Genomic DNA, 26,740 nt, shown 5'->3' on the forward strand with positions numbered 1-26,740 from the left:
AGAACTGTTAAATTCTTAAATTCTGCATCTCAACTGCAATGCAGAAGAGTGGCTTTATTTAGAAAGCCAGACAATTTTCCACAACAACTTCATAAGAGAAAAAAATCCTCTTATTGTTTCAATATATGCTGTTTTGTCACTTCATTTTTACCCGAGTGGGATTTGTTTTCCTTTTAAATTTGTAAGCACTTTCAAAAAACAAAATTCAGCATAGCACATCCTCCCAAACCTGTATGTTCCCTGTGTTTTCCACAGAGGCCAGTTCCAGCACCTAATTTTGTCTGCATCTCACACCTACATTCTAGCCTAGACCTAGAAATATTCACTGACTAGGAGCTGAAATCAATAGCAATTCATGGAAGCTGCCAGGGCTTCAGTTTGGGGTAATTGATTGCTGTGGTCCTGTTGAGGCTCTACACTTTTAATATAAGCATTTCTCCAAGTGATTTCTTCTGTTAGTAATTTAGTGCACACCATTTTCATTACAAGGAGGGAACTGTGATGCTTACAAATCATGCTCTACCAGTTTTACACTTCCTACACGGTGGTTATATCATTCCTATACCATGTGTCAACTGAGGGAATTCATTCCAAATGCCCACAGTTTTCTTGAAGGTTGTATCAGGGGAGCAAGGAAAGGATCGGGCCTCAGTATGCGTGATAACATCATGATGAGATTACATCAATTACTATGAAAGAAAGGAGACCTAACTTTTTAATAGCTATCTCCTCACTGTTTCTTTTCATTTCTTAAAGATATATTTTTCACTGTTGAAGGACAATTCTGCAGTAGGCATGTCACAACACTAAGGATGCTACTAGATAGATTCCAGCTTTTTGATCTCTATCTTTCAGACCTTTTCAAGAGTCAAGGATTTCTGGAATGGATTATCAATAGGTTAATGATTTTGGCCTGTTTGTCAAATTTCTATCTGTTTCCTTAGGCAGAGAGATGACCCAGTATTTATTCTCTAAGTACTCCTAATAGCCAATGTCAATGCTTTTTATCATGCAGCCTTCTCCCACTGCTCCACTAAAAGCATGTGCTATATGGGTTTTATTAAAAGCCCAGGGAGTTGCAATTATGTTGTCTGTACCATTTTACTCTACTGAACCACAAGAAAAGAAACTGCTGCATAAGTGTGTGCTCCTTCAAGCCGTCTTGTACCTAATATCTGCTAATGCAAGGTATTGATCCGTATGTGAAAATGACTTAGTAGTACAAGGTCAGCCCAATTCCATTTTTAAATTCCACAGTCCTTACAATGTTTCTTCAAGATACCAGACTGAAGCTGGGAAGGCTGGCAGCTGCCTCCCACACTGGTGGGGATTTGCTGATGTTGATTGGCAACAAAATGCTTCCATCAAAGGCATTTAGGTGGTGCCATTATGATAGTATATTGGCTTCTGATGGCATTTTTTTTTTCTGTATTTTTCCTCATATTAGGATTACGAGATAGATATAGAAATAGTAAAATTACTACAAGTCTTTCAGCTCTACCTGGAAAGCCAACCCATGGACAACTACGTTAGGTGCCGGGCAAACACGAAGTAAAAGGACTGTTCATTATACAAAGAGCAAGTACAAAGTGCTTACAAAGAGTAGATGAGGTAATGGTAACAGAGTTCTCTGAACTCCTGAGTTCTCTTAACTCATGATAGTGCTCCATGGGCAATGGCATCACACATGTTCAGCACAGAATTCTTGGTACAAGATGGCCTGTTTCCTCACAGCCTAATAGCTACAGCGTCAGTCAGATTTGTGTCCAATTTTGCTCTCTGTTTTTGTTTGTAACATCACAAAACCTAGGAAGAGAAGAGAGGTGGATATTCAGAGCCTTTGAATGTGTTTAGAAAGCAAGGTTTCATTGGCTTCATTGGAACCTAAGAGGAACCAGAGCCAGTGGCAAATATTTGGCAGAGGTCAGCTTAAGGGCCAGCAGGAGCAGTAATTCTGGGTTTCGGTTCGTTAAGTCTCTCCCCTCTCTACCCTCAGTACTCCAAGTATGCAGGTATGCACTCAGTTCTTCCCACAGTTGGTTGGTTTTGAGGATTTTTTTCTTTTAACTATTATATTTGTCTTTTGGAGTTGCAACGGTGCAAATCAGATGCAAATTTTCTCATAGATAGGCCTGTTCATGCACATTGCAACCATTAATTTTCTTAAGGAATAATAAAGTTAGAAGTAGCTACTGGAAAATGTTGATGTAATTAAAAACTGAATCTTCAGCTTGTTTTTTTAGAACAAAATGCCCGCAATTTCATCTGGAGACACAGTCACATGCCTGTTTTAGCTGCAACCACATGCACATCCAAATTTTCAAAAGCAATGAAATCATTATCTGCAGATGCATGCAGATGGAGTTGAGAGCAAAATTAAGTGGATGAGTCAACAGAAGACCTGTGCTTAAAAGCACATCTGGAGTTTTCAGTGTATAGTACTCTATCACTGAAAAGGTGCAAAGTAGTATTTAGTTGATACATTTGCATGTTAATTAATGATTATTTGTCTGAAACTACTGTGAGATGCTTAACATTGCATTTGAAACACAGCAGATTTGAGCAGCAACTCGGGTATGTATAAAATATGAAGAGAAAAGACCTAATAAGTTACTTAGCTCAGCTTCTCTTAGGCAGCAGTCTTTCCTATGGTATGGCAAATGGCACCATGTATCACACACCAGCAAGAGTTCCAAGAAAAGGTACAACTTCAGTACAATAAAGCAAGCAAAAATTATAAATTAGGGCAAAATCATCTCATCACTGACAAACATATTATCCTGAAATGAATGAGATGTTTAAAAGAGAACTGAGTAGGAGCTACTTGGTTTGCTGAATGCAGTCTCACGTAGTACAGAGAAGTACAGCATATACAATTTCCTTAACTGCATCTCAGAATAGCCAGGGATTTATGGGAAAGCAGAAATAATTTAAAAAAAAAAAAAAAAAAAAAGTCTATGCACTAACAGAGAATACTATCAATAAATTTATTTCTTGATTATTATTAAAATCTCATGCATTTTAGGAAGATCTGTCTTTTAACAGGCAGATACAGAATTTCTAGCTGGAGGGTACAGACTCTTTAGAGGATTTGGGTGGAGTTTCTTCTTTCCCTATACGCAATTTATTCTCTCATATACCTTACAGAAATACTTTACAGAAATTCCCAGTGCTGCAGTATTTGTGCCATAATATAGTAAAAGTATTCCATATTTTTACTGAAGTTATGTTTGAACTCAAAGACTCATTGTTTGCACAGTTTAGCTACCCAGAAATAAGTCTTTTCAAGCACAGTGTTCTCTTCCTTGCATATTTATTACAGAAGCACTAAAATAAAACTATCTTTAAAATATCTAGATGTTTCTGAAAAATAATTACTTTAAAAATAATTACACAGGCTTCCGTTCAGATTTTATACAGATGTTTCTGCCTGCAAGCACTTTGCATTGCCAAGAAATCCTTGAAAATCAGCAATGTGAAAATGAAAATGTTGAACAAATTCAGTTCTCATGAGAATCTCCAGAAAGAACGTTTTTAAAATCATCTCTATTAACTTATATAACACACCTTTTGTCAGGAGTATTATCTAGCTGATTAATCTATTGAAAGGATTTACAAAAATGCCCATCAGCTTCCTCTCTAGGCACTGCAGAGAAACAAGGATTCCTGAAGTTTTAAACACCAAGATCATTCTTTGAGGCAAAGGAGTCTGATATTCACAGCTGCATATTTGTTTGCTTCATCTCTTCAGGAGACTGATTCCAGACAAGTCACATAACTCTATTCAGTATGAAATTGTCATAACAGACTTATTTTTAACTCTGGTCTTCTCGTTTTGTTTAAGTTAATATGGGTTTTATTTACAAGAGCATTTTCATTCCAAAAGGCCCTGAAAGTGAACTCCCTAAATGGAAAGTATTGTAATTTCATATGTAATGGCAACAGTTCAGAGCAATCCTTCCCAGTGTATATCATCAGAGCAGACAAGAGAAATTGAAACGTCTACATTAACAAGAAGTACGCTGGCTACCTCAATAGCAAAAAAAAAAAAGTTTCCAAGGTCTCAGGTTTAAAGGACTCAGAGCACAGAAGTACAGACTATATGGCTTTCAATACCGAGATGACTGCGTGGGCATTTTTATTACATCTCTATTCTTCTATGGAAGGTTTTTGAGCTAAAAAATTTTAGCTGATAAACACAGCAAGTTACATTTTCTTCTTCTTTATGTTAATACTCCACAAAAGATTGTGCTTTGCAAGGTTAATTTCAAGTCCAAACTCACAAGGGAATGAGAATAATTAGACCCATTTAAAAGACTTCTCCCCTCTGGCAGAGTCAATTGAATTATTTATACGTTATCTTTTCATATAATTGTACCTAGAACTGTGTAAATGGTTTTTTTGTCTAACTTTCAATAAATTCATAATACTTGTTTTTCAAGTTGGATACACTGCCTGCACCTGTGACAACAGAGAATGGCTCACTTTTAGAATGCTTCCATGAGAAATTAATCCAGAGGGAAACAGAAGCATGCAATTTAAAAGCTTCCACAATGACACCATACTGATTAAAACTCATCAGCTGAAGAAATAAAATTAGTAGGGCAATAAATCTTGGGCTGAATCCTGTTACCCATTTCCACAGGAATAACTTCATTGACTACAGCTGCACTATGCTAAAATGTGTGCGCTCCTTAGGTAAGTATCAGTTCTATGATGCAACCCTTTAGCTGCAATTCCTTCCTACATTCCTGCAGTATTCCTTGCAATAGTTTGCACATCCCTCTTTGCTGAAAGATCTCAGATTCCAGATAAAACCTATATACTCTAATGCAATACTACGGTGAAAAAGGAAACCTGTCTGATGCTGTTAAGATTAATTTCAGCTCCACTGAGCGCTCTTTCCCTCTTTGACAGAAATGAACCTGAGAAAGTCTGAGATCATGACACCTGAAATGGCATTCCCGGTACAAAATGGTTATTTGTTTGCTACAGAGAGAACAACAACTGTCCCAAGTAGACTGGAAAGCAACTTACTATGTGGAGATCTATGAAAATATATTTTTGTATCTGTTTTTTTTACCTAGATCACTCCACAAACACATCAATATAGTGAAAACCCACCACTATTCTTTAATGTACTAACTATTGAAGGGCTCTGACATGGCTTTTATGGGCTCTGGATTTCACTATGTTCTTCACTGTCTGCTGCAACTCCAGACAATTTTCTTTTTTGTTTTTACAATTCACTTTAAGTTTCTAAAAACCAAAAGTATTTTAATGCCTCTGGCTGTTTTTCCTTACCTCTGCAGCAACTCCATAATGAGTATGCATCTCTATTTAGGGACAACTGCATTAGAGAAGATGGAGGGCTAGATAAAGGAGTAATCCATTAAAAGGTTAACTGAATCACATACTTATTCATTCAAATTGTGTATGGACAGGAGTGATAAGTAAGGAAATTAGGTATTCTGATTAACAAATTAATATTTTTATTAAATAATAAATCTGCAGTGGAGTAATTATCCCAAGGCTATAGCTATGCTCAAATCACTTTAAAAAAAAAAACAAAAAAAACAAAGACTGGTCTTTGCCAAGAATGCAAAGGCCTCAGCTGTAATTGGTTTTTCACAGCCAGGCTCAACTCCTTCCATTTATTTATTTTTAGAGGACAGTTAGATAGGGAATAGTTTCATAGTTATATCCTATACCCTGAAGACACTGATATCTGATCCTCCAGCCATGGATTGCTTGCTTTTGCTACAGCGCGTATTTGAGCATTCTGGATGGATGGCCTCAGACAGCAATTTGATGCTAAAATACTGTTTAACTAGCTCTGATCTCTCTCTTTTTGCTATCATATATGCTCTTTCATCCAATTCTATTTGACTGGCTGACAATCAAATTCTTGAGATATGAGTCAATTTAAGGTGATGAGAACAGTTAAAAATTGATGGTTTCTGACAAGGATTGGAAGGACAAAACAACACAGAAGTTTCAAAGACTGATTGTGCAAACTTACTTACAGTTTCCATAGCTCTCTGAATCTGGTATTAGTCTCCTAAAAGACGCAGTGACTTCTCTCTATTTCTTGAAAACAAACATCCTTAAGGTTCTTAGAGTCACTATCCCTGCAGTCTTATTGGTTAGAATTATTATCTATTACTTGAATCACATCAGTTCGCTATAGATTAAGAACACAGGATAATGTACAAACACAGGAGTATCGCAGCTCTTACAAACTGTACTCAGGATATTCTATGGTATATGAGGACCACACCAGAAATAACACTGTGCCCATGCATTGGGCATACTTTTACCTCAACAAAAGTAGAACCAGTTCAATGCCTACAACTTTCTGAATAAGAGTGTTGCAGGAGCTGTATCTGTGTCAGAGGCTATAAGACAAAATCCTTTAGGTGTCCCTAGAAATGCAGTTTCCTCTTGGCACTTTGCTCTAGGGATACAAAATTTTTCTTACAGATGAGTCTGATCAGAGTTCATGAAAGGCTCTGTTATTATCAGGATTCTATATGGTTCAGAGAAGATGGCAACTCACAATTACATATATTTACTTTTTTATTAATTTTATTCCTCAACTGACACTAAAAACATTCCTTATGTGTTTTAAACAAAAGAATCCCTACTGCATTATTCCTACTAAGGAGCAAAAACACATGTCAAGGACTTCTCCAACTACCACAGTTCTAAAATCCTCATTTCAGTGGTCACATGGGATATTTTGCTTAGAACTGAAAATTCTCTACTTTATCCCACATTTAACTATAGTGCTTACAAAGAACAGGTGCTGGATGCATTATTTAATTACATATCCATGGAGCCAGTGTGGTCCCCAGTCTAGCAGTCAGAAAATTCTTTTCTCCTTTTATACGCTTCTTAATTATTATTTATCTAGTATTACATATCCAATTAGTGTGGACCTCTACAGAATCTTAAACAGTTTAAACTAAAATCAGGCTTTATTTGATCAGTGATATCTAGTAACAATGTTTAACAGCTCCATTAAAATAATGATTGAGTTTTATTCTAAATTAGAGCTGCCCTTCTCCAATATAATGTATATTAGATATTCTTTTTACGGTGCATATATAACTTTAATATTGGAACTCTGTCTAGCTTTGTGTGTACACATCAGTGATGTTTTGTATGTAGTTCATATTTTAGCTTAAATAAAGTACCATTTAATCTAACCCAGAATTAGAGTATAGATGGGATAATGGAAAGTGGGATCTCACCATGCAAGATTCAGATTCTGAGCTGAAATTCCAACACACCTATTTAACTATAACAATCTTTGTTTAATTGAGTATAAAGTGGGGCTGAGACTAACTTCACATTTTTAGTATAATTATTTAAAAATAAATTTATTACAATGTATTTCATTGCGTTAAAGTACAACAAGCACTTCAGTAATACAAAGGAGGAAAGATCTCTATCATGACCATTTAAAATCTAATTACTGGTAGATGAGAAATGACAATGTAACAAAGAACCTAACGGTTAAATGTTGATACTGGTGTGAACTTTGTGTATTAAAAAGTTTAATAGATTAGAATTTATTTTCTCTTTTTTCTTTTTTATTCTGTTTTCAGTCTTTTTCTTTTCCATGCTGCCCTTTCCTACAACATAGCAGGATAGGGCACTCGAGCCTTTATTCAGCTTTTACAACAGTCTTCCTCAGTTAGAGCATAATTTAACATTCACCAAAACATACAGAAAGTCTCCAGCTGACAGTATTCAGATGTGAGTTAGGTGTCAAAATCTTTATTTTTATTACTGCCAATGGTTTCTGCTAGAAGGCCAGTATTATCCTGCTGAAAAAAAAAAAAAAAAAAAACAGGAGACAAAAGAGTACATTACATCTATCCAGAATCTAAGCTTGTTTAAAATAGCTTTTTTTCCCCTCAGTTATTCAACTAGGAGTATTTTAATTAGGAGAGCAGAGCAACCAATTCTCAATAGCTACACTCTAAAGCAACCATTTCTCAATAGTTACACTCTCAAAGAGCTTGCCAAACCATACGAATGGAGTACATCCTGCAATCTCTTCTGCAATCCTCTACTTCTGACTTAAAGACCCAGTTTCAGCTTTGCAGATATCTTCATTTGCCTTTAAAGGACAGACACTGAGACAAAGCCTGTGGGAGAAGGAGGGACCCTGGGAAGTATAGAACACAAGAACACTATGAGGAAAGCTACTCACATTTTGCTAGTAACAACTCAACTCAATTAGAATAGGGCTCCTTGATGCAGTATATACCTTTTAAACACTCAATGCAGATTGACAGAACTTTTCCTGGTAGAATAGGAAGCACTAAAATCTAATATACAGAGCGCTCAGAAGAAAAAAAATAATGTCTTCCAACTGTCCAAACAGAGAGCTGTGCTTGAGGAAAACAGAGCTGAGGGTGCGGACAGCAGCAGGTTTTAATGCAGTTAAGACTTTTTCTTGAGAGCACAAAAAACACATCGTGAATACAGTTTGTGCACAGACATTGTGTCTGAGGAATTTTTATAGAAACAACCATATCTCACTGAAGGGCATAAACCTGTCAGCTTCCAGCTCCAAGAATGCCAAGAGAAAACTGCATGTTTGCTCTCAGCGTAGCATTCAAACGCACAGTACTGAGACAGGGAGCAGGAATCTTGTAAGACGGCAGGCTGCCCCTAGAGCACACTGTGATATGCCCTGTGCTATTCAGACGCACAGCGGGTTGTACAAACTTGGTCTCCATCTATGTACTCTGTTATTTTGGTGATATTATTTCTTTGCTTTTTTTTGTTGTTGTTATTTCTTAAGTAAATTAATTTCCTTAAGATACAGTGCCTAACGATCTGACTATCCATGATATGCTTCAAATACTGGAATACATTAGACTATAAGAAGGCCCTATGGTGATTTGCTAATTAGCTTAACCCTTATGGGACACAGAAGAAAGAATTTTTTATTAAATCGGGATAACACTGGACTATATTGATCTGACTGAGAAACGACTATTTTAGTCAAGATGAGTCTCTAGATGAGTACGAGCTGGAAACAGTGATGTTGTTTCCATAGCAATGCCATGACTGCCTCTGGAGTGAAATAGTGCGCTACCAGGAAATGAAGGGAGTTCAAGTGCTATGAGCTACCTACTTCTGTGAGTGATCCAAATACATTCTCATAAAGAATATTTAGTGCAGCTAGATAGTCCAAAGATTGCTGCTGATGTGAAGTAAGCCTTATCAGTATGCTTCCAGCGCTGCTATTTTCTCATTCAGTACACCAAAGATGACTTATCTAAAGGCTTAAGCTATGGGCAATGCTGCTAAGCCATTTCAGACTGAACATTAACAAATACAGCAACCTTTACCTCACTTCTTTTCCAGTGAAGAGTATCATCTATAATTAACACTGACTCTCATTCTCTATAACACAACCAAACACATCAAACCTTTCAGTGAAGAAAAGCCTCATATGTGTAATTATTTACCAGCTGACCTTCCCTCTTCCTTTCCTCTCACCTCCTCCTCCCTTTCCTCATCCTGCTCAAACAACACTGAGCAAACATGCTTGCAAGTGGGAAGTCATGTACAGAAGTTTTGCATATTCCTCAGGAAAATTTACAGTCATAGCATAACTCACTTCTCTGCTTTTCACCCCAGTTACTGTTTATGCTAATATAAAAGCAAGCCATAAAGTCACTAATTGTATTTTACTTGCCTAAGGCCTTACCTAAAGCACATATTCTGATCAAATTTTGCAAAGCTGAATTATTTTCCAAGGGAGCTAGAAAGAGAATTAACTTAAGATCTGCATTGCTTTGTCTTTTTGTTTTCAAATAAATGAAGAATTCTCAGTGATTCGTAAAAGTGCTAAAATAATGGTTATAACCCAACTGTTCTTGAATAAAATTTTACAAGACATGGTATTTTCCTTGAAAAAAACAGCACTGTTAATCTGACAGTTTTTCTCCAGCCTTTCCCAAGTAATTTGTAAAGATGTTCAAACATGAGCTGAATGTCCAGAAGCTCTACCACTGCATTTGTTGTGCCACTGTCACAACAGCCTCTTGGGAAAATAGATTGCAGTTCATTATATGCAGCACTGCTGTCTCTGAGGGAAAGCAGAAAAACAAGTATGTACCATTGCCAGATCCCTTATTAACAAATGCAACTTCAGACAAAAATGTTTTCTATTCATTGTTTTAAACGTTTCAAGGAATCAAACCCCCAGTGCAAAACAGCAAGATGTTTCACTTCCATTTTACATTTAGTAAAAAGGTGTGAAGCAAGCATTTTTAAAACTGAAGTCTCCTCTTGTCTGTCCTCTTAACTCTTGTGTAGAACAAGGCACCAAACCCAGCAACATTCAGGTTGGACACTGGGAAAAAATTATTCTCTGAAAGAATGGTAATGCATTGGAATGAGCTGCCCAGGGAGGTAGTGGAGTCACCATACCTGGAGGTTTGCAAAAAAAGGGTAGGTGTGGCACCTGGGGACATGGTTTAGTCGGCACTGGTAGCGAGGGGCTCATAAGTGAATGATCTTACAGGTAAGATCATTCTACATAAGTAGATGATCTTACAGGTTTCAGTTAGAGGTACAGCTTCTTTACTGGACAGATTTCAAAATCTACTGGAAAACATGCTGCTGCAATTTTACAAGAACTTAAAGGGTCCAAAATAGGGAAAGAAAAAAAAAAAAGGTACCTGCCACTGTGGGCAGTGTAGCAAAAACAGGCTGCCATCTAAGATTAACCATCTCTTTACCAATGTTTTTAGCAATGCTCTCTCTTATCATTGCCTAAACTCTCTCATGATCATCTGACAGGTATTCATTCATGTGTACCTAAAAGAAGTAGCAATGTTGATGTTGTATCATCAAGACATACAGTAGCATTTATGATCTTGAGACTGTTTTCCAGCTTTTCACAGGTATATCGCTACTTTGAAATATCTTTGGAGGCCAAGCACTTTAGCAGACTAGATATAAATGTTTCCATACAAAGGGTAAATGAAATAAAATGTTTTTAATCAGGCTATGAAATTTAAAGTTCTCATATGGAATTTCTTTAAACTTTCTGCCTCAAGTTCCTCATCCACGAAACAGCAGACAAATTTACCTGTCTACCAGCCTCTTATTCTTTTGTGAAGATAAGTTGTTCAGTGCGTACAAAAGATTTGAAAAGGAAAAGCTCTGCATACATACTAAGAATTATCTTGCACAACCACATTCACAATACTTCTGTTCTGAATGTACCAATACTTGCATAGTAATGTTTTGTTTTCAAGTATTTACACATATTTGGGGTTTAAAATTCATTTGGATCTGATATTTCAGTCACTAAACTCTTGCCCTGAGAAATGAGTCATTAACATCTCAGGTCATCCTCATGAACTATAGCAAGTATCTGTTTTGTTCTGGTTTTAAAGTTCTCAAAAAATTTACCCTCACAATCCATATTTTATAAAACAGCATTTATCACAACAATAGGGACTGCCAAAAGCAAAGACTTACGTAACTATTCAGGAGTGTGGTTTGGTTATCACATACAGACACACAGAGACTGCTGTTCTCACTCTGATTCATTGCTCTGCTTTAGAAGAAGAAGAAAACACCCAGCAGGCAGCTACAGAAGAGCCCAGGAGAAATGTAAGACTGGAGGGTGAAGCTACAGTGAGAAGGACACTGTGAGAAGCCACATTGCTACTCCATAGAAATGTGCTGGCAAAAGAATTTCTCACTCTGTCCTCTCATATGAAAGAACAGAAGTACAGTTGCTTGAATATCAAAGGCAGATATCGCTGTGTTTTAAAGGACCAGCTAAAGACTGATCATAAAGACAATCTTATTAAAGAAGGCACCATTAATCTCACTTAATGTAGAGAGGTGAAAGGCAGAAAAGGAATATCTCAATTTGTTTCCAAAATTCTATTACCTAAGAATAAACGCACCTGTCATTCAATACTGCAAAGGCAGTCCCATTTGTTTTTTTGTTTTTAAGGACATCAAAAATTGCTTCACTTAATAAATTTCTTCCTCTAGCTTTAACAAAGCACGGGCCAAGCTACAGAGATTAACTAGCCTACAAATCAAGTAACACGAAAGACCAGTAGGAAGAGGAAAAAGAGCTCTTCATGTTGGCGAAAGGAATTTGTCCACAGCAGAACAATTTCTCTTCAATGTCCAATAGTCCCTCATACAATTCTATGGAGAAATATTCTTCTAACTCCTCTTGAAATAAAACAAAGAACAACAAAAAAAAGGGAACACAATATTCTGAGATGGCCCCATAATCCATTTCTTGTCATACTGTTCCCTTATGTTCTGCAACACACAATCACTTTTCTTGGCTCCATTTTCTCCTGCTCCTCCTGCACCGCAGTGCAGGGGTAGCCTCCCAAATGACTGGAATGATCCCACAACACAGCTTTCAGGATGATGCCAGCACTTGATACAGCAATGACTGCATTAACTCCAAATACAACTCACATGAAGCAGCTAAGCCTAATCCCCAAACTATGCACATCTCAAACATAAGGGTTTTGTGCAGCAGGGTGACTGAGAACAGGGGACAAAGGACAGGCCTTTCAGGAAAAGAAAAAAAAAAGTGGAGTAGCTCAGCATGAAATGTCTTCAGGAAATAACAGTATAAAACATGCTAGTCAGGTGGATAGTTATCATTCAGTAATCATCATTTTTCTGTTTATTCACCATTAACAAACTCCAGGACTGCTATTTTTCACAGAATTCCCTGAATTTTACAACCTTGTAGCTGTCTTTTATGATATCTGAGCATTTTCTGTTACAAATACTGCAGGGTTTCTGGTAAGTGTAAGGTATATTTATAAATCTGCAGAAAAATATTTTAAAATGTCTCTCCTAAGCTCCACTAATGCTATCAACACTGAGCAAGGAACCACAATAAAGGATACTGAAGCTTCTATCTGTGATTGCTAAATGCCAGAGATTAATCCTGAGATCATCCGCTGACATGTACGTCTCACAGTCACTGTTGACAGATATTGAGTTGACATGATAGGTGTGACCATTAGCAAAGATTCTCCGGGGAGTGACTTCTACCATCAAATCCATGGGTTTCAACACAGGCACCTGCAAAAAAACAAACTACAGATCAGAAACAGAGTAAGATCTTAAGTAATTTTTTTTGCTAGCATGATGGAGAACAAGTATTCAAAGCTTGTAACATTATAAAACTTCTCAGTACTGTATGCAAGTTCAATTTCTCCATGGATGCATAGTTGGACAAGATCATCCCTGACAAGGGGAAAGGGATAGACAACAGCCATGGAGAGCTAGGCAGGACAGTAGAAAGCTTGGACCGCTGGAAGAGAGGCACTGACATCTGCCACAGTGCAGGCCAGTCCCATGTCTCACATACGCAGAAGGTTCTGGCTCCAGTAGTCAAACAACGAACTCCTCGCATTTTGTTTTTCCTATAGTTGTTTGCTGTAAATCACTCACATTATTTCTTTTGCAACTTCATGTCTTTATCTCAAAAAAAGTCAAGCGGCAAAAAGGTTACAATCTCTGCAGAACATAATAAATACAGTCTTGGAAAACAAAGCCAACTGATCACTGTACCCTTGTTATTTCCCTGTGTGTCACTTTGATGTCACGCTTCGAAATCTAGACAATGCCAATTTATTCCCTGTTGGAAAAGCATTAAACACAGAAATGCTGTGACCCTCAACTGGGAATATACCATGTAGCTGAATATGCATCGGAAACAATCCATCAAACATGCAAGATCATTTAAAGAGAAGCACAGAAAAGTTAAAGCTTTGAGCTTAACTTACTGCTACACCAACAAAGCAGTGATTCTCTGTCTTTGAATTCTCAGATTATAAGCAATCCTAAATTGTTTTGTTTGCTTAATGATACAGAACAGGTACTCCATTCTGCATGAATTCCATTCATGTAGGTCTTTAGACTTTGGAGGGTATTTTTATCCTCAGTGGACAATATTGGTGTGGTTTGGAGGTAGGAGTTGTTTGTTCGTTTTTAAGATTGGTGAAAATAGTAGCATTCATACGACACAGCCTTCTAGTTGTAACCTTTAGTCACCTCCTTTGGAAAAATACCTTAAGTGAATTCAGCCATTAACGTCTGAGCAAAAATCTATTACAATACCATTATTTGAGATTGATGACTGCACCCATCAGCAACAGAGAGCATCACATTCACTAGACTATTGAAAAAAGACAATTCTTTTATACTACTGTAAAAGCGATGAGACTGAAATTTGCTGTATTGTCTAATTCTGCTACTCTGAATGAGGTGAGCATACTGTTTAATTATAAGTAGACTTCTTCCAGCACACTGAGTTCCATAACCCTGTGTGAAAGAATGTAACATTACGCTCAGAGAATTATATCAGGAAAAATGAAATTGATGATAAACTCTAAACATTTCTGTGACATTCACTATATAATAAAGTATTTGTGACTTGAAAAATATGTTATAGATTCAAGACCATACAGTCAGATAAAACTTCAAGAATAATTGCAAATATACTTAACACTAGGTATATATTTAAATCTTTCACTGACTTGGTGCCCATGAATATCTTCATACACGAGCAACCAGGACAAAGACAGCATTTTACCTGTAGTGATGTTACTGTAGAAAGATCTTTAAGCTTTCCTTCTTCATCCTTTAAGTTGTACCCCTCTGGCCTCTTATCTCTTTCAGTAATTTTCCATAACTTGATTGTTTTATCTTTAAAAGAAGAGAAAAATACCTTTCTGTCAGCATTGGAATTCTGAACATGGTTACTCACCTTTCACAAAATACTCCTTAAAGAAGTTTCTGCAACTTGGCTTAGACATGTTCCATGCTGAAATGGTCTGTCTTTCTAAATTTGGCACATTCAACCGATGCCGCCAACTGGAAAAAATACTCATAAAGCACATCCCATACCCTCAAGTGAGTCAGAGGGCCCTAACAGCTGACAGAGCCTGCAAAACACACGCTGCTCTCATATCCAACTCAGCAGTTTGCAGGCAGGACATACAAAACCACACAGTGCTTCCTGCTGAAGGTCAGGCTTGCAAAGTCAAATTGTCAAGGAAATAAACTTGATATTAAAGCCAGTTAGCTAGGTTACTTCTGAACTGCACAAGAAGACAGATCAATGATATCTGCCTGGCCTGCTGTGGGAATGGGCAGAGGTGTATTGGTATTACATCATGACTTCTAACAAAGAAATGACTGTGTGAAATATGAAACATTTTGTTCTCCCAACAAGGGACATCAGCAGAAATAGCATTAGAAAACAGAGAGAAGCATGTTGTAAGGGTAAGACAGAGAACTGGAGAGAAAAATATATTAATATCACAGGGAATTGAATTAAACCTAAACTCTCCCTTTTCATGACGGATAAGATGATCATTAAGAATATCACAATAGAATAAGGATGCCTTTTGTTTAGTGAAGAGTTTTTTAAACATTTCAGATGGAATTTCTCCTTCTTATTGTAGCTGCACACTAAAGCTGCAGATTTCCCTGGTACTGTCTACTCCCACTCCAACTCTGCACCCAACCAGGCAACATTAGGCAGAAAAATAAATGTCAGCTCTTCTCCTACTACATATGTATATATCTTGCCCTGACCTTCTAATAGTTGTTTTACACATCTCTTCATGGAGCAGCCGAAGACTTTCCATAGCTTCTGCACTTCAGATGCTAACCTCCATTCCTGCATCTTTTCTCATTTAGTCTTTTCTTCTTCCTTCATCCTTCTCTTCCAAAATTCCAAACACTTCTTTAAAATGCTAGTACATATTATTTTAAAAGTAGTATGTCCGAATACAGAAATTCCTCCTCATTTCTATAGCAACTTTAATTGTGATCTCTTTTTATTTTAAAAATCAATCACTTGCTCCACTGCTTAGAGTGCTTTTATTATTATGCATCTGTATTGGGTTTATGTGGCAAGGTTTTGGTACTGGGGGCCTGCAAGAGTGAGCAGAGCCCAGCAGCTGCCCCATGTCGGATCAGAGCCAGCTCCAGATGGCTCCAAAAGGGACCTGCCACTGAGCAGAGCTGAGCCACGAGTGATACTGGCTGTGCCTCTGCGAGGTCAGATTTAAGAAAGGAAACAACTGCTGTTCAACAGCAGCTGGGAGAGGAGAGAGGAATGTGAGAGAAACAGCCCTGCAGGCACCAACGTCAGTGCAGAAGAAGGGCAGGAGTTGCTCCAGGTGCAGAGCGGAAGTTTGCTGCAGCCCAGGAAAGGCCCTGGAGGGGCAGGCTGTCCCCCTGCAGCCCACAGCCACCACGTGGAGATCTTCACGTGTAGCCATGGAGGAGCCCTGAAGGAGGTACAGCCCATGGAGAGGCTCAGCAGGAGTAGAGCCTTGGTCAGAGCAGCAGCCCATGGAGAGGAGCCTGCAGTGGGGCAGGAATTCTGGGAGAGCTGCTGCCCACGAGGACCCATTCTGGAGCAGTTCCTAAAGGATGGGCCCTGCGGTACTGAGTTGTGCTGAAGCAGTGCTTGAAGAGCTGCAGCCTGTGGGAAGCCCGCGCAGGGTCAGTTCAGGAAGGCTGACATCCTGCATGAGGGACTTCATGTGGAGCAGTGGGAGACAGTGACCATGGAGAAGCAGCAGAGATGAAGCATTACAGACTGATGGCAGCCCCAATTCCCTGTTACCCGGTGCTGCTTTGGGGGAGGAGGTGGATGGGAGGAAGCTGGTTTTAGTCTGCTAGTAATATGCAATAAACTACATTAATCGCCCTATGCTGAGTCTGTTTTGTCCGTGCCGGTAACTGGTGAGTGATCTCCCTGTCCCTACTTCAACCCTTGAGCCCTTTTTCATCATATTTCCTCCCTTTTCCTCTGAGGAAGGGGAGTGAGAGAGTGGTATAGTGGATTTCAGCTGCTGATCAGGGTGAAACCACCAGAGCACTTCCTAGAGATACTGATCAATCTACAGAACAAGTGGTAATTTCCATTTGCAGCTGAAGAGTTGCAAAAAAAAGTTCAATACATTTTGTTTGTATCAGTCATGTTAATTCCTAAAAGTACATACAGGGTATATCATGTACTTAGGACTCTTATTACATTGAAATGTGCTTTTATGCTCATCTAGTCTAATATTTTCAAATACAGTGATTAAAAAATACGTAAGAAGAAAGCGTGTTTTCCATTGCTGGATTTGACTGCTATTGATAAACCTACCACTTCCCTGAGAGAAAACTTTTTCAGTGGTTAAGGATGTTGTGTGTTGGTTTTCTTCTCCCTCATGTGCCATCTGTACTTTAAAACCTCCCCAGAAATTCTAAGTATGCTTATGTTTCGCAAAATATAGAAATATCTTTGTGAGGTTCAGTATTCCTTCAGTCTCAAGGGAGCAGTGAAGTTTAAATTAATTAACGTCTGGTAAGAAATCTCAAATCCTCAGATGAAAGGATGTGTATGGGTCAAATTCTGATTTACTCAATGTAAATCAAATAGGAAGTCCCAATATATTCTGGTACAAAAGATACCAATGAATCTTAATAATTTAATACTATACTACAAAATTAGTTCAGTTTACAACACAAACCAGGAATTTGCTAACTGCAAGCACTGCAAATCCACAGTGGGATTTGAAAGCCTTGGTGACTTCCTTCTGCCTCCATTAATTAAGACGACGCAAGCGAAGCTTAGCTGATAACTTTTTGGTAATGTGTGAACTGGAAAAGAACCAAGATCCCTCTAATAGCAAGGTGACCTGTGAAGGAGCCCTTAGAAGGATGGAAACAGACATGGGAAAGTGCAGACCTGTCAGATCTCATACAGTGAAGGTAAGGTTTAGGTGGATCTCCTCCTCATGCTCCCCCTTAACAGGGGGATGTTCCTTCCAGCAAGTTCAGAGGGCACTCCCTACCCGTACCTGGGCAAAGAACATGCTCTGCAGAAGTTTTACAGGATGCTCTTTCACAGTTCTCATTTTTCAGACCAAAACTGTGTTTTGGATCCTAAACTAGCAGAGGGCTTAGAAATGGGTAAAAATATAAGCCAGTACTCAAGGTGTTTCTACAACCGGACCAATGCGAGCATGTATAGCAGACAATGCCTTCATACTCTACAAGTTGGGGAAAATACTATGGCATGGAATTGATATAAATTGTAAGTGTATTCTCACAGAAAGTCTGTGAGGCAGCAAGGAGTTCAACATGGGCCTTCTGTATCCCAAACTTAAAACTGTTTTATGACTATGCCATGAGATGAATTTTCAGACTTCAGACTTACTGTGCCAGGACACTACGAATTCTCCTTAACACAGAAAAACATTTTGCAATCCCAAGCCAACATCCACAGGCTATGCCCATGGCATCACTTCTGCTCTCCTCACATAAATAGGTCACCCAGAATTCTCCACAATTAAGAAGGAGGGAGAATAGAGGGCAAAACATTTTGCTGGATCCTAAGCTGGCAACTGGCGACCAAGTACTTCCTAAATGATAGACGTATATATCAGGATCCACTCAGTTTCTTCCCAGCAGGTCATATCTGCATCTCCCCTCTTAGCAATGACACTGCATTTTCTTAAGCAATAGGCCTTAAGCACGTGGAAAGCTGAGTCAGTAACAATTTCTTATTATTATCCCTACTGTAGAACTTAAATAGACCATTCTGATGATAATGAATGAAGAGAAAAAGAAATTCATTTCTCTCACCTACATTATTTACACATCTACAAAGAATTAAAGTTATGACAAATACAGCAGACAAAATTCTAAATTCCCAGCAGAACACAGCTGCTGGATAAGGTGATGCCTTTTTCACAAAGTTAATTTCAGGATAGCGTGGCACACAAAGAGCAAAAATGGACAGCGCTCTAAACGTCAGAAGGAAAAACCTTGTGATTGCGCATAAAATGCATAAAAGCTATCAGAGTCAGTATGGCAGTCTCAGTAAACTCTGAAATGCGAAATTCTTTAAACAGTAAATTAAAATGAACACAGAATTTGAATACATACAGTCAGTGCTAAAATGCAAGAGAGCAAAAGGTGGTTATGTCCAATATACTCTCTTCTATCTTACCATTTGTTGATAAAAGCGAGTGAGCTGCATTTTGCTGTGGTAACCACTTGATCTTGTTTATTTTTTCTTCTATCTCCAAGCTCTTCAAATAATCAAATTCAGGTTCATGGCTCTGGAAAGTGCTGTAAACATTGTACTCCCCCTGACTGTAAGGCTCATTTTTACTCTATGGAGAGTAAGAACAACAGAAACGCGTGTTTTATTATGGCAATATATTTTCTTCTGCTCTAGGGGAAGTTGAATAAGCAGCCTTATAAATATAAAAATATTGAAAGTATTAATTAAATTTCTCATTTAAAACATGGTATCGATAGACAGGAATGAAATTTCCCAGAAGTATTGAAGCAGCATTTAATAAAGGACAGAATTTTTGAAGAAATGTCAATTGTTCAGTAAAGCTTTGTACAGAAGATGCTGTGCATGGACTAAATTTAAAGCTGGAGCAGAAAAGATAACACAGCACAAACATTGTTTGAAATTGAATGACTCCATCAAAGAGCCAAAAGCAATTAAAACAAAAGTAAAACAAAAACCACCATTTATCTTCTTAGAATTTTGGAGCTCTGAAGTATTCTTGTTTGAAACAGAAAAAAGAGCAAATTTCTGACGAAGAGACCTTTACCCTCTTTCCATATTCTGTTTTACTCAATCTTGAGGTTATAAATAAGTTTTTTTGTTAGATCCAATTGAAGTACTAGCAATCAAAATCAGTTTTAGCACGCTATTAAGGACTAACTCACATACCTCAGGTTCCCTTTGGAATATAACAACCCGACCCCCCTTGTCACCAGTAGCCAGCAGTTCTCCAGTGTGGTTGAACTCAACTGTAGAAATAATATCAGCTGGAGGGGAAAAGAGAGAGAAAAAGGAACATTTTAGACTGCTGCTACAACACAAAGCCATTAGGAATATCAAGCACTCCACAAAAAATGCAAAAAATGGGGGATTTGAAGGTATACAAATGAACTCAAGAGCAAGGCACTAATGCAAACAGGCTGCATGCCATTAGAATCCAAGGCTGCTACACAATGAAACAAGTGCAAACGTAACAAGGCAAACTTGTGTTTCCAGCGCATCTGCAGCTTGGAGATCTCTAGAGAGGTTAAGATTAAGGATTAAGGAAGAGCAAACCCAGACTCCTATAAAGCTTTTTCACTACCAGAGATAGTAGACAGTGTTGGCCTCCTGCTATTTCCTCGGCAGTGACTGACATAAAGGCTCATTCCTGCCGCATGTATTATTTATTCTTCACCCTTTATTAGGGTTTTAAGAAAACCCTGAGCACTAGTTTACAATGTGTTTGAGCAAACAGTAAAAAAGCAAAGTACACGTGGCTTGTTCTGCCACAGAGAACTGCTCACTGTGCCATGCTGGCAAGAGCCCATTCAAATCAGAGTTTTCAGTAAATCATTTCAGCACCATAAAAATGTGTCATCAGAAGATAAAAAGATCGCAGTCTTTTCTTTTTGTAATTTTCAACAATTCTCTTTCCCTAAGCAATTGCATCAGCTTATACAAGGAACCTCATCTAAACCTGAGGCCAATCTTGAGCACAAAATACTAAACATCAGAATGAGAAGGGAGAAATAGATAGGAGCAAAAGAACTGGCTCTTCTGCTTGTATGACAGCAAATGCGAGAATCATAATCCACAGTTAATCCTACACTATTAGCATAATTTAAATTAAAATGCCTTGTGCAATAGTAAATTAAGAAGCCATCACATATACAATCACAGACAAATGCAGGGTATTACTCAGAGACTACATATATGAATTCTCTATGATGATCAGTATGCACTCAGCAGAAACATGGGTCACATTTCTGGAAGTGTCCATAGTCAGTAGCTCCTCTTCGGGCATTAAAAGCTGTGGTTTTAAAATGTGTTCATCATCCACTAGTTTATACCGAGAACAACAGGGCTACAGTGGGTTAAGCTCTTTTGAAAACCTAGCCCAAAATGAGTTCAGTAAAATTTAAAGGAATTGAAATAACAAGTGGATGTATCATTTATTGGATACATTTTATGAACTGAAAACATCTGCTCCTATTATTCTTCTAATAAACTGGTAGCTGAGTGTTAGAAAGCTTCTATTGCCAGTAGCAATCATCAGCAACAGTTTCCCAAAAGCCAGATTCTTACTGGAAGGTTATAAACAATTCACCACCTGAAGAAGGAAAACCTAACCCTAATAACGATGAAGTATCTCTTTTGATCTTTTTAAGAAATTACCATCATTCACTTCTGTTCAACTCTCTAAAAAAAAGTTCATCTTTTTTTTTTTCCTCAACACATTGCCATGTAAAGAAGGGAGGAGGGATCATAAAGTACACATGTAATATTTTTTTCTGAATAAAATGTATGAATGCATAGCCTTTGAGAGAAATGGAATACAACAACTTGGAACATCTTGGGCATGAACTCAAAGCTTCTCAGAGTTGATGGTCTTTGATTCTTTATGTGGACCTCCACAGACTGTGTATTTTCCACGTGATTATCCCAGCAGCCCTAGCCTTTTTAGAAATGGGAAGAGTTGAGAGGCTATGGCTGGTAATGCTCCTGGGCTCAGGATGGGTTGGGTTAGATCTAAAAAATACTTAAAATAAAAAAATCTAACTTTTTTGGCATGTGAAGTTCATTCATAGTTCTTCCAGTGGAAGAGTATGTCTTGGTTACTTTGTTCTTATCCTGCAAAAACTCATACCAATGGTAGGTGTGAGCTTCGGCTCATAAAACAGTATCTGCATGATTTTAGTCATTTTAAAGTTGTACCTGACCCCAGCCATACAGGCAGAACTGCAGACATCTCATACTGACAGTGCTTTTAGAATGGAGACTTATCTCTAGCACGCATGGGGCAAGAGGGCAAAAGCAGAGGAGAGGAATGTATTACAAAAATGTGTGTATTGGTGTATGTGCTCAGGCATATGTAATGCATAACTGATTTTCACAACAGGTCAAAAAGAATCAGAAGCAGAAGGGATGAATGGCATTTACATTAGTATGTGTGAATACACTTTCTGTTGGCCTGAAATACTTCCACAATGGCATGAAATTGTCTGTAAATGGTCACAAGATACTACAGAAGGCATCTCTAAATGGTCACAAAACACCACGGACAGCATCAGCCAATGCCTGGTGAAGTCAACAGGAGTATTTGCATAGACATCAGCAGCAACCAAAACAGGGTTATAATAAAATCTCTGTATTAATTAAAATATCGTGTGCTGGTAAGTGATTATTGTTTAAATAAAAGCAGCTAATACGTAAGTATCTCTGGGCAGTGGATTGTGATATAGGTCAGAGCATAATTCCCTCCCTCATAAGCTGTTTCTCCCAGAGGCATCTCTCCTTTTGATAAGAGAAGTGAATTCTGAACTGGAAACTACCCATCACCTTTAAATTAACTTGTTCTTAAAAGAAGAGCACAACCAATAATCCGACCTTACATAGTATGCAGCCTGTTGGTAAAAAAATTAGCCTTGAATTGAAAAATCACTTTTATTGATCCTGTAAATAACATCTGAAAACAACAGCCAAAATATCTTATCCAACATACCAGTTCAGCAGGCACGCATTAGTCATGCTGTTTTCATAAAGATTAGCCAAGCTGGCTCTTTGTAAGACAGACGACGTAGGAACAGAATCAATCCACAGAGCTTTTCATATCCCTTTGCAGGACATTCCCCTACATCTTTGTCAATGCTATAGCAACATCAGCCACTATGGTCCCACCCTACAGATTCTTACACTGGAGAATGATCCCCTGAGCGTACAGAGAAGCAAACCACCAGCAAACTACCCTCTCTGGGATATGTAAATGCTCCACAATGCAAGAGCTGGTGAATTTGCACGTACAGTGAGGCCTTGGTAAGGGATGACAGAGATGAAAGTCTCCATCCTGCTCTACACCTTCCACGTCCTAGCATTATCAAGCTTGGCACTAACTATGATAATATGAAACAGAGATAATTTACCTGTTAAGAGTAATTACAGGCAACCTCAATAGCTAATGCTGCCAATTAGATTGCAAACTTCAACTTTTATGCAATATTAACCTTCCTCATCTGTATGTAAACTCCCCATTTTGTCTATACAGATATGCATATAAATTTGTATTTAAAAGTCATGATGCGCAACATTTTCACACAACTCAAAAACGCATGTTGAATATTCAACATACAGATGCTGACTGAGAAAAACACACAAAAAAACTTTCAAAAGATGAGAGAACACTCCAGGGAGCTACACACCTGCTCCTCTTCTACATCCTGCCACAGCAAATTGTTCCAGCAGGCACTACATACTACAGATCTCATTCCTCAGGCCAATTTTACAGATTCACAGAAACACAACACTAGAGCCTAAACAAACAGGAAGTTTCTCCTGATTCAGTCTGAAACATTTCATTCCCTGACTCCTAGTCATCTCTCATTGTACCTCATTACCTGATTCCTCCATAGCTTCAGTTTACCCTCTTTAAAGGTGTTTAATGGCGATGATGTACGGAACAGCTGCTGCTTTTCTAATAGATCTAAGTATATCAGTGTACAACCATACACATCAAGACATCTCTAGCTGTTTGTACTTCTCTTCCCTCAGTTTCATTAGTACTGTTCCCACACAGATGTAGGCAAATGAACTCTCAGCAGTCCCCACTCAGACTCAGTGTGGGGTGGGATGAAACAGAGGTAGGCACGTGCAGCCTGTTACTTTGGCCTGTGCTTCACACCATAACATACCTTTCTAAGTTCACTTCCTGGTCTCTCTCAGGTTTATTTTACAGGTTTTCAATAGTTTCTTCATTGGATTTAAGTAAAAGGTAACACAGATCAGGTAAAATACCTTTACGATAATTAGAAAACCCTTATCTGTAGAATAAATTTTCATATCACTTAGGGGGACTCTACCATAATTGCACACTATGCAGAGCGAGATAAAGCCTGAACATACTTTACTCATGTTTATACAGCCTTTTGGTCAGAAACCTCAAGCAACACTAAGCTCAACTACGTTTTTCTGTATGTTACTTTTACTAATAATTTCTACTTTTCTGGCGCCCTTCATTGAAGGCACTGATATAGTTTATAAACATTAATTTGGCTTCAGAAGATCAGACAAGCAATGAATTTTCAGAAGTATTTCATCTGTCAGAGAAATGCATATTTTCAAAGCAAATTTTGAGGGAAAACATCATCACGCAGCTGTACAGGGAAAAGATGATCAGAGAATATAATACACAGTTGAACGGCACTATAATCCTGATAGAGACTTAAAGGATTTGCAATAAACCAGAATACTGTAATTAATGTATTTTTCTCATAAAAGGTTGTGAAATCCCACTGACGAGAACAGGTCAGAACATCTCCTTAATACTTAATCCACCACAACCAGCACCACAACACAGGGCCTGAGCTGAATAAAGCAGCATCTAGGCCAGATTTTTGTTGTGTTTTCCCAGTGGCTAGAAGGCAGTCTTGTAGTCTACGCTGTTTCAACCAAGTTCTGACCTGGCCTAACCTTGGCTTGTGAAATCCAATAAGATCACAGCACGATCTGGCATGGCTGCAAGCAATGTTCAGTCATACTGATACTAAAGTCCCCAAGGAGCATAATCTGGAAGAAACAACAAAGAAGCGTGCAACAAAGAGAGATATAAAACAAGAGGACAAATGGTAGATAAAAGATGAGCAATATTACAGTAACTCGTATGAAGGGAGGACATTAGAATGAGCTATGTTATCAGAATTTAATTTAGACCTGGTCAAAAAAGAAAAAAGGTAAATAAAAAACTGGGTGAAAGAGCCCATTCCCCTTTCATCAAGCTGAACTTTCACAGGTTTCCTCCAGCAGCTAGAAAACAATATATGCAAACCTCAAACGGCATGAGGGTTGGATGGATCCTTCTTTTCCGAAGCAGCTGGCAGAGGGATCTCTGACAACAGAAGTTTAATACATAACACATTAGGCTCTGCAGCATGCTTTCACTCTGGTTCACAGCAGAGCTGTGCAATTACGTGGCATCAGAAACCACCCCTCAAAACGCAAGGAAGCACAAAGAAAAATCTCACGTATCGCACTGCCCACACCTTGGCTAACTAGAAGCTGACACACCAGAAAGCCAACTCCACTCCACTGGAAGACATTTTGTTCACAATCAATCTTAGCACCTTTCCATGCCATCAGGACAGTGTAAGACAAGCAGTATTCAGCGAGGTGGCCATTTGAGAAGGACAGATGAGAGAAAAAGAGAGAACAAGTGTGCACAAAACAGAAAGTATGCATGGACTGTGAAAAAGGTAGCAAAGAAAGTTGATGTGGGAGAGCATGTACAAGAGCTTGAGTCTGAAAGAGCACAAGGAAATGCCACAACAGAAGGTAAGAAAGCAGTTCGAAAAAAAGGATCTATCTGCCGCTTTGCCCCTGACATTGTCACCCTGCTAAATCACACTCTTTGTAGTTTTTCTTGTTTATTATGGCTTTAAATCCAGATGATGATTGTGCTACAAAATGGGTGTTTGTTCCATGCTAAGTGTATGGACAATATAAAACACAATAGGCAACTGATTTTGGCCAAGGCAAACTCTGAACATAGGTGCTAATCATGTAAGTCCCTCAGGGATCAGCAAAACAAGGTGATCAATCAATAGCAGAACAAAGTCCAGAGAAGCGTGTCCCTGCACTTTGTGTCATTGCTTTTCTAACTGATGTCTTTCTTGGCCTCACTGTCAGCAAGAACAAATATACTGAGGGCAGTATCCACCAGCCCCATTTAATCCTGTCAAGCAAGAACAAGGAAGTTTATTGGGCCAAGTATCACCTTTCTTCCTGAGTATAATAATCTCCTCCTGATGTGAAATCCAAAACTACAGGGTTGAATGCTGACTACCTCCTGAAAGGCAGCCTTAAAAACAAGTGTTTCACTCTGGGAGAGTAGTAAAGAGTAGTAAAAAAGTAATGAGTAAGAAATCTCCTAACCTCAAATCCTCAGCAGCACTGAGTAAATCTTTCCCTTTTTTCTATCTTCTGAATTTTAGAAATGCTACAAATAGACACCTTAGTGTGCTGCTCCTGCTTTGGCTGACCATAATACCACCAGGATGCAGCTGAGTTTCACAGGCCTATGCATCTCTTATATCCTCAGGGACCAAAGAAAGCACTTTCCCATCCAGAATATTTGAACGCAGGTTCAGTGCTCACTAAAAGAGCAAATTTATTTGAGAAATTCCAGAACCCAGATCCAAAAATAGCATCCCAAGGATACTCAAAGAACTGGCTGAAGCCATCACAAGACCACTCTCAATTATTTTTCAACAATCTTGGAAATCTGGAGAGGTCTCAGCCAACTGTAATCTGGTAAACATGGAACCAATTTTCCAGTAAGAAAGAATACCCTGGTAATTACAGGCCTGCTAATTTCAGACCAGTCAGTCTTACTTCAGTGCCTGGTAAAATTATGGAAAAGATTATTGTGTGAGTTACTGAAAAACACCTAAAAGTCAACACAGTCATTGGTCATAGACGTCATGAGTTCATGAGTAGAAAGTCCTGTTTAACTTAGTTTTCTTTTATGACAAGGTTACCCACTAAGTTGAACAAGGGAAGTCAGTTGATGTAATCTACTTTGATTTCAGTAGAGCTTTTGGTATTATTTCTCACAGTATCCTTTCGGACAAAATG

The 26,740-nt window shown here is 38.3% G+C and overlaps 1 protein-coding gene across 9 annotated transcripts in view; it reads right to left on the minus strand.

Annotated features, from left to right (window-relative positions):
- PPP2R2C (protein phosphatase 2 regulatory subunit Bgamma) overlaps positions 1-26,740 on the minus strand; it is a 187,711-nt gene that overhangs the window by 43,072 nt on the left and 117,899 nt on the right. For all 9 annotated transcript variants that reach the window (XR_002438068.1, XR_002438066.1, XR_002438065.1 and 6 more), the window contains 4 exons: positions 19,805-19,902; positions 19,061-19,226; positions 14,633-14,745; positions 12,939-13,116 (listed from right to left, as the gene is read on the minus strand). Coding sequence is in view for 1 of the 9 variants with exons in the window: in XM_021394905.1 (XP_021250580.1) it covers positions 12,939-13,116; positions 14,633-14,745; positions 19,061-19,226; positions 19,805-19,902 (555 nt within the window). In the remaining 8 variants the exon portion in view is untranslated. The remainder of the gene's footprint in view (positions 1-12,938; positions 13,117-14,632; positions 14,746-19,060; positions 19,227-19,804; positions 19,903-26,740) is intronic.

Source organism: Numida meleagris, chromosome 4 (assembly GCF_002078875.1).
Source record: "Numida meleagris isolate 19003 breed g44 Domestic line chromosome 4, NumMel1.0, whole genome shotgun sequence".
NCBI lineage: Eukaryota > Metazoa > Chordata > Aves > Galliformes > Numididae > Numida > Numida meleagris.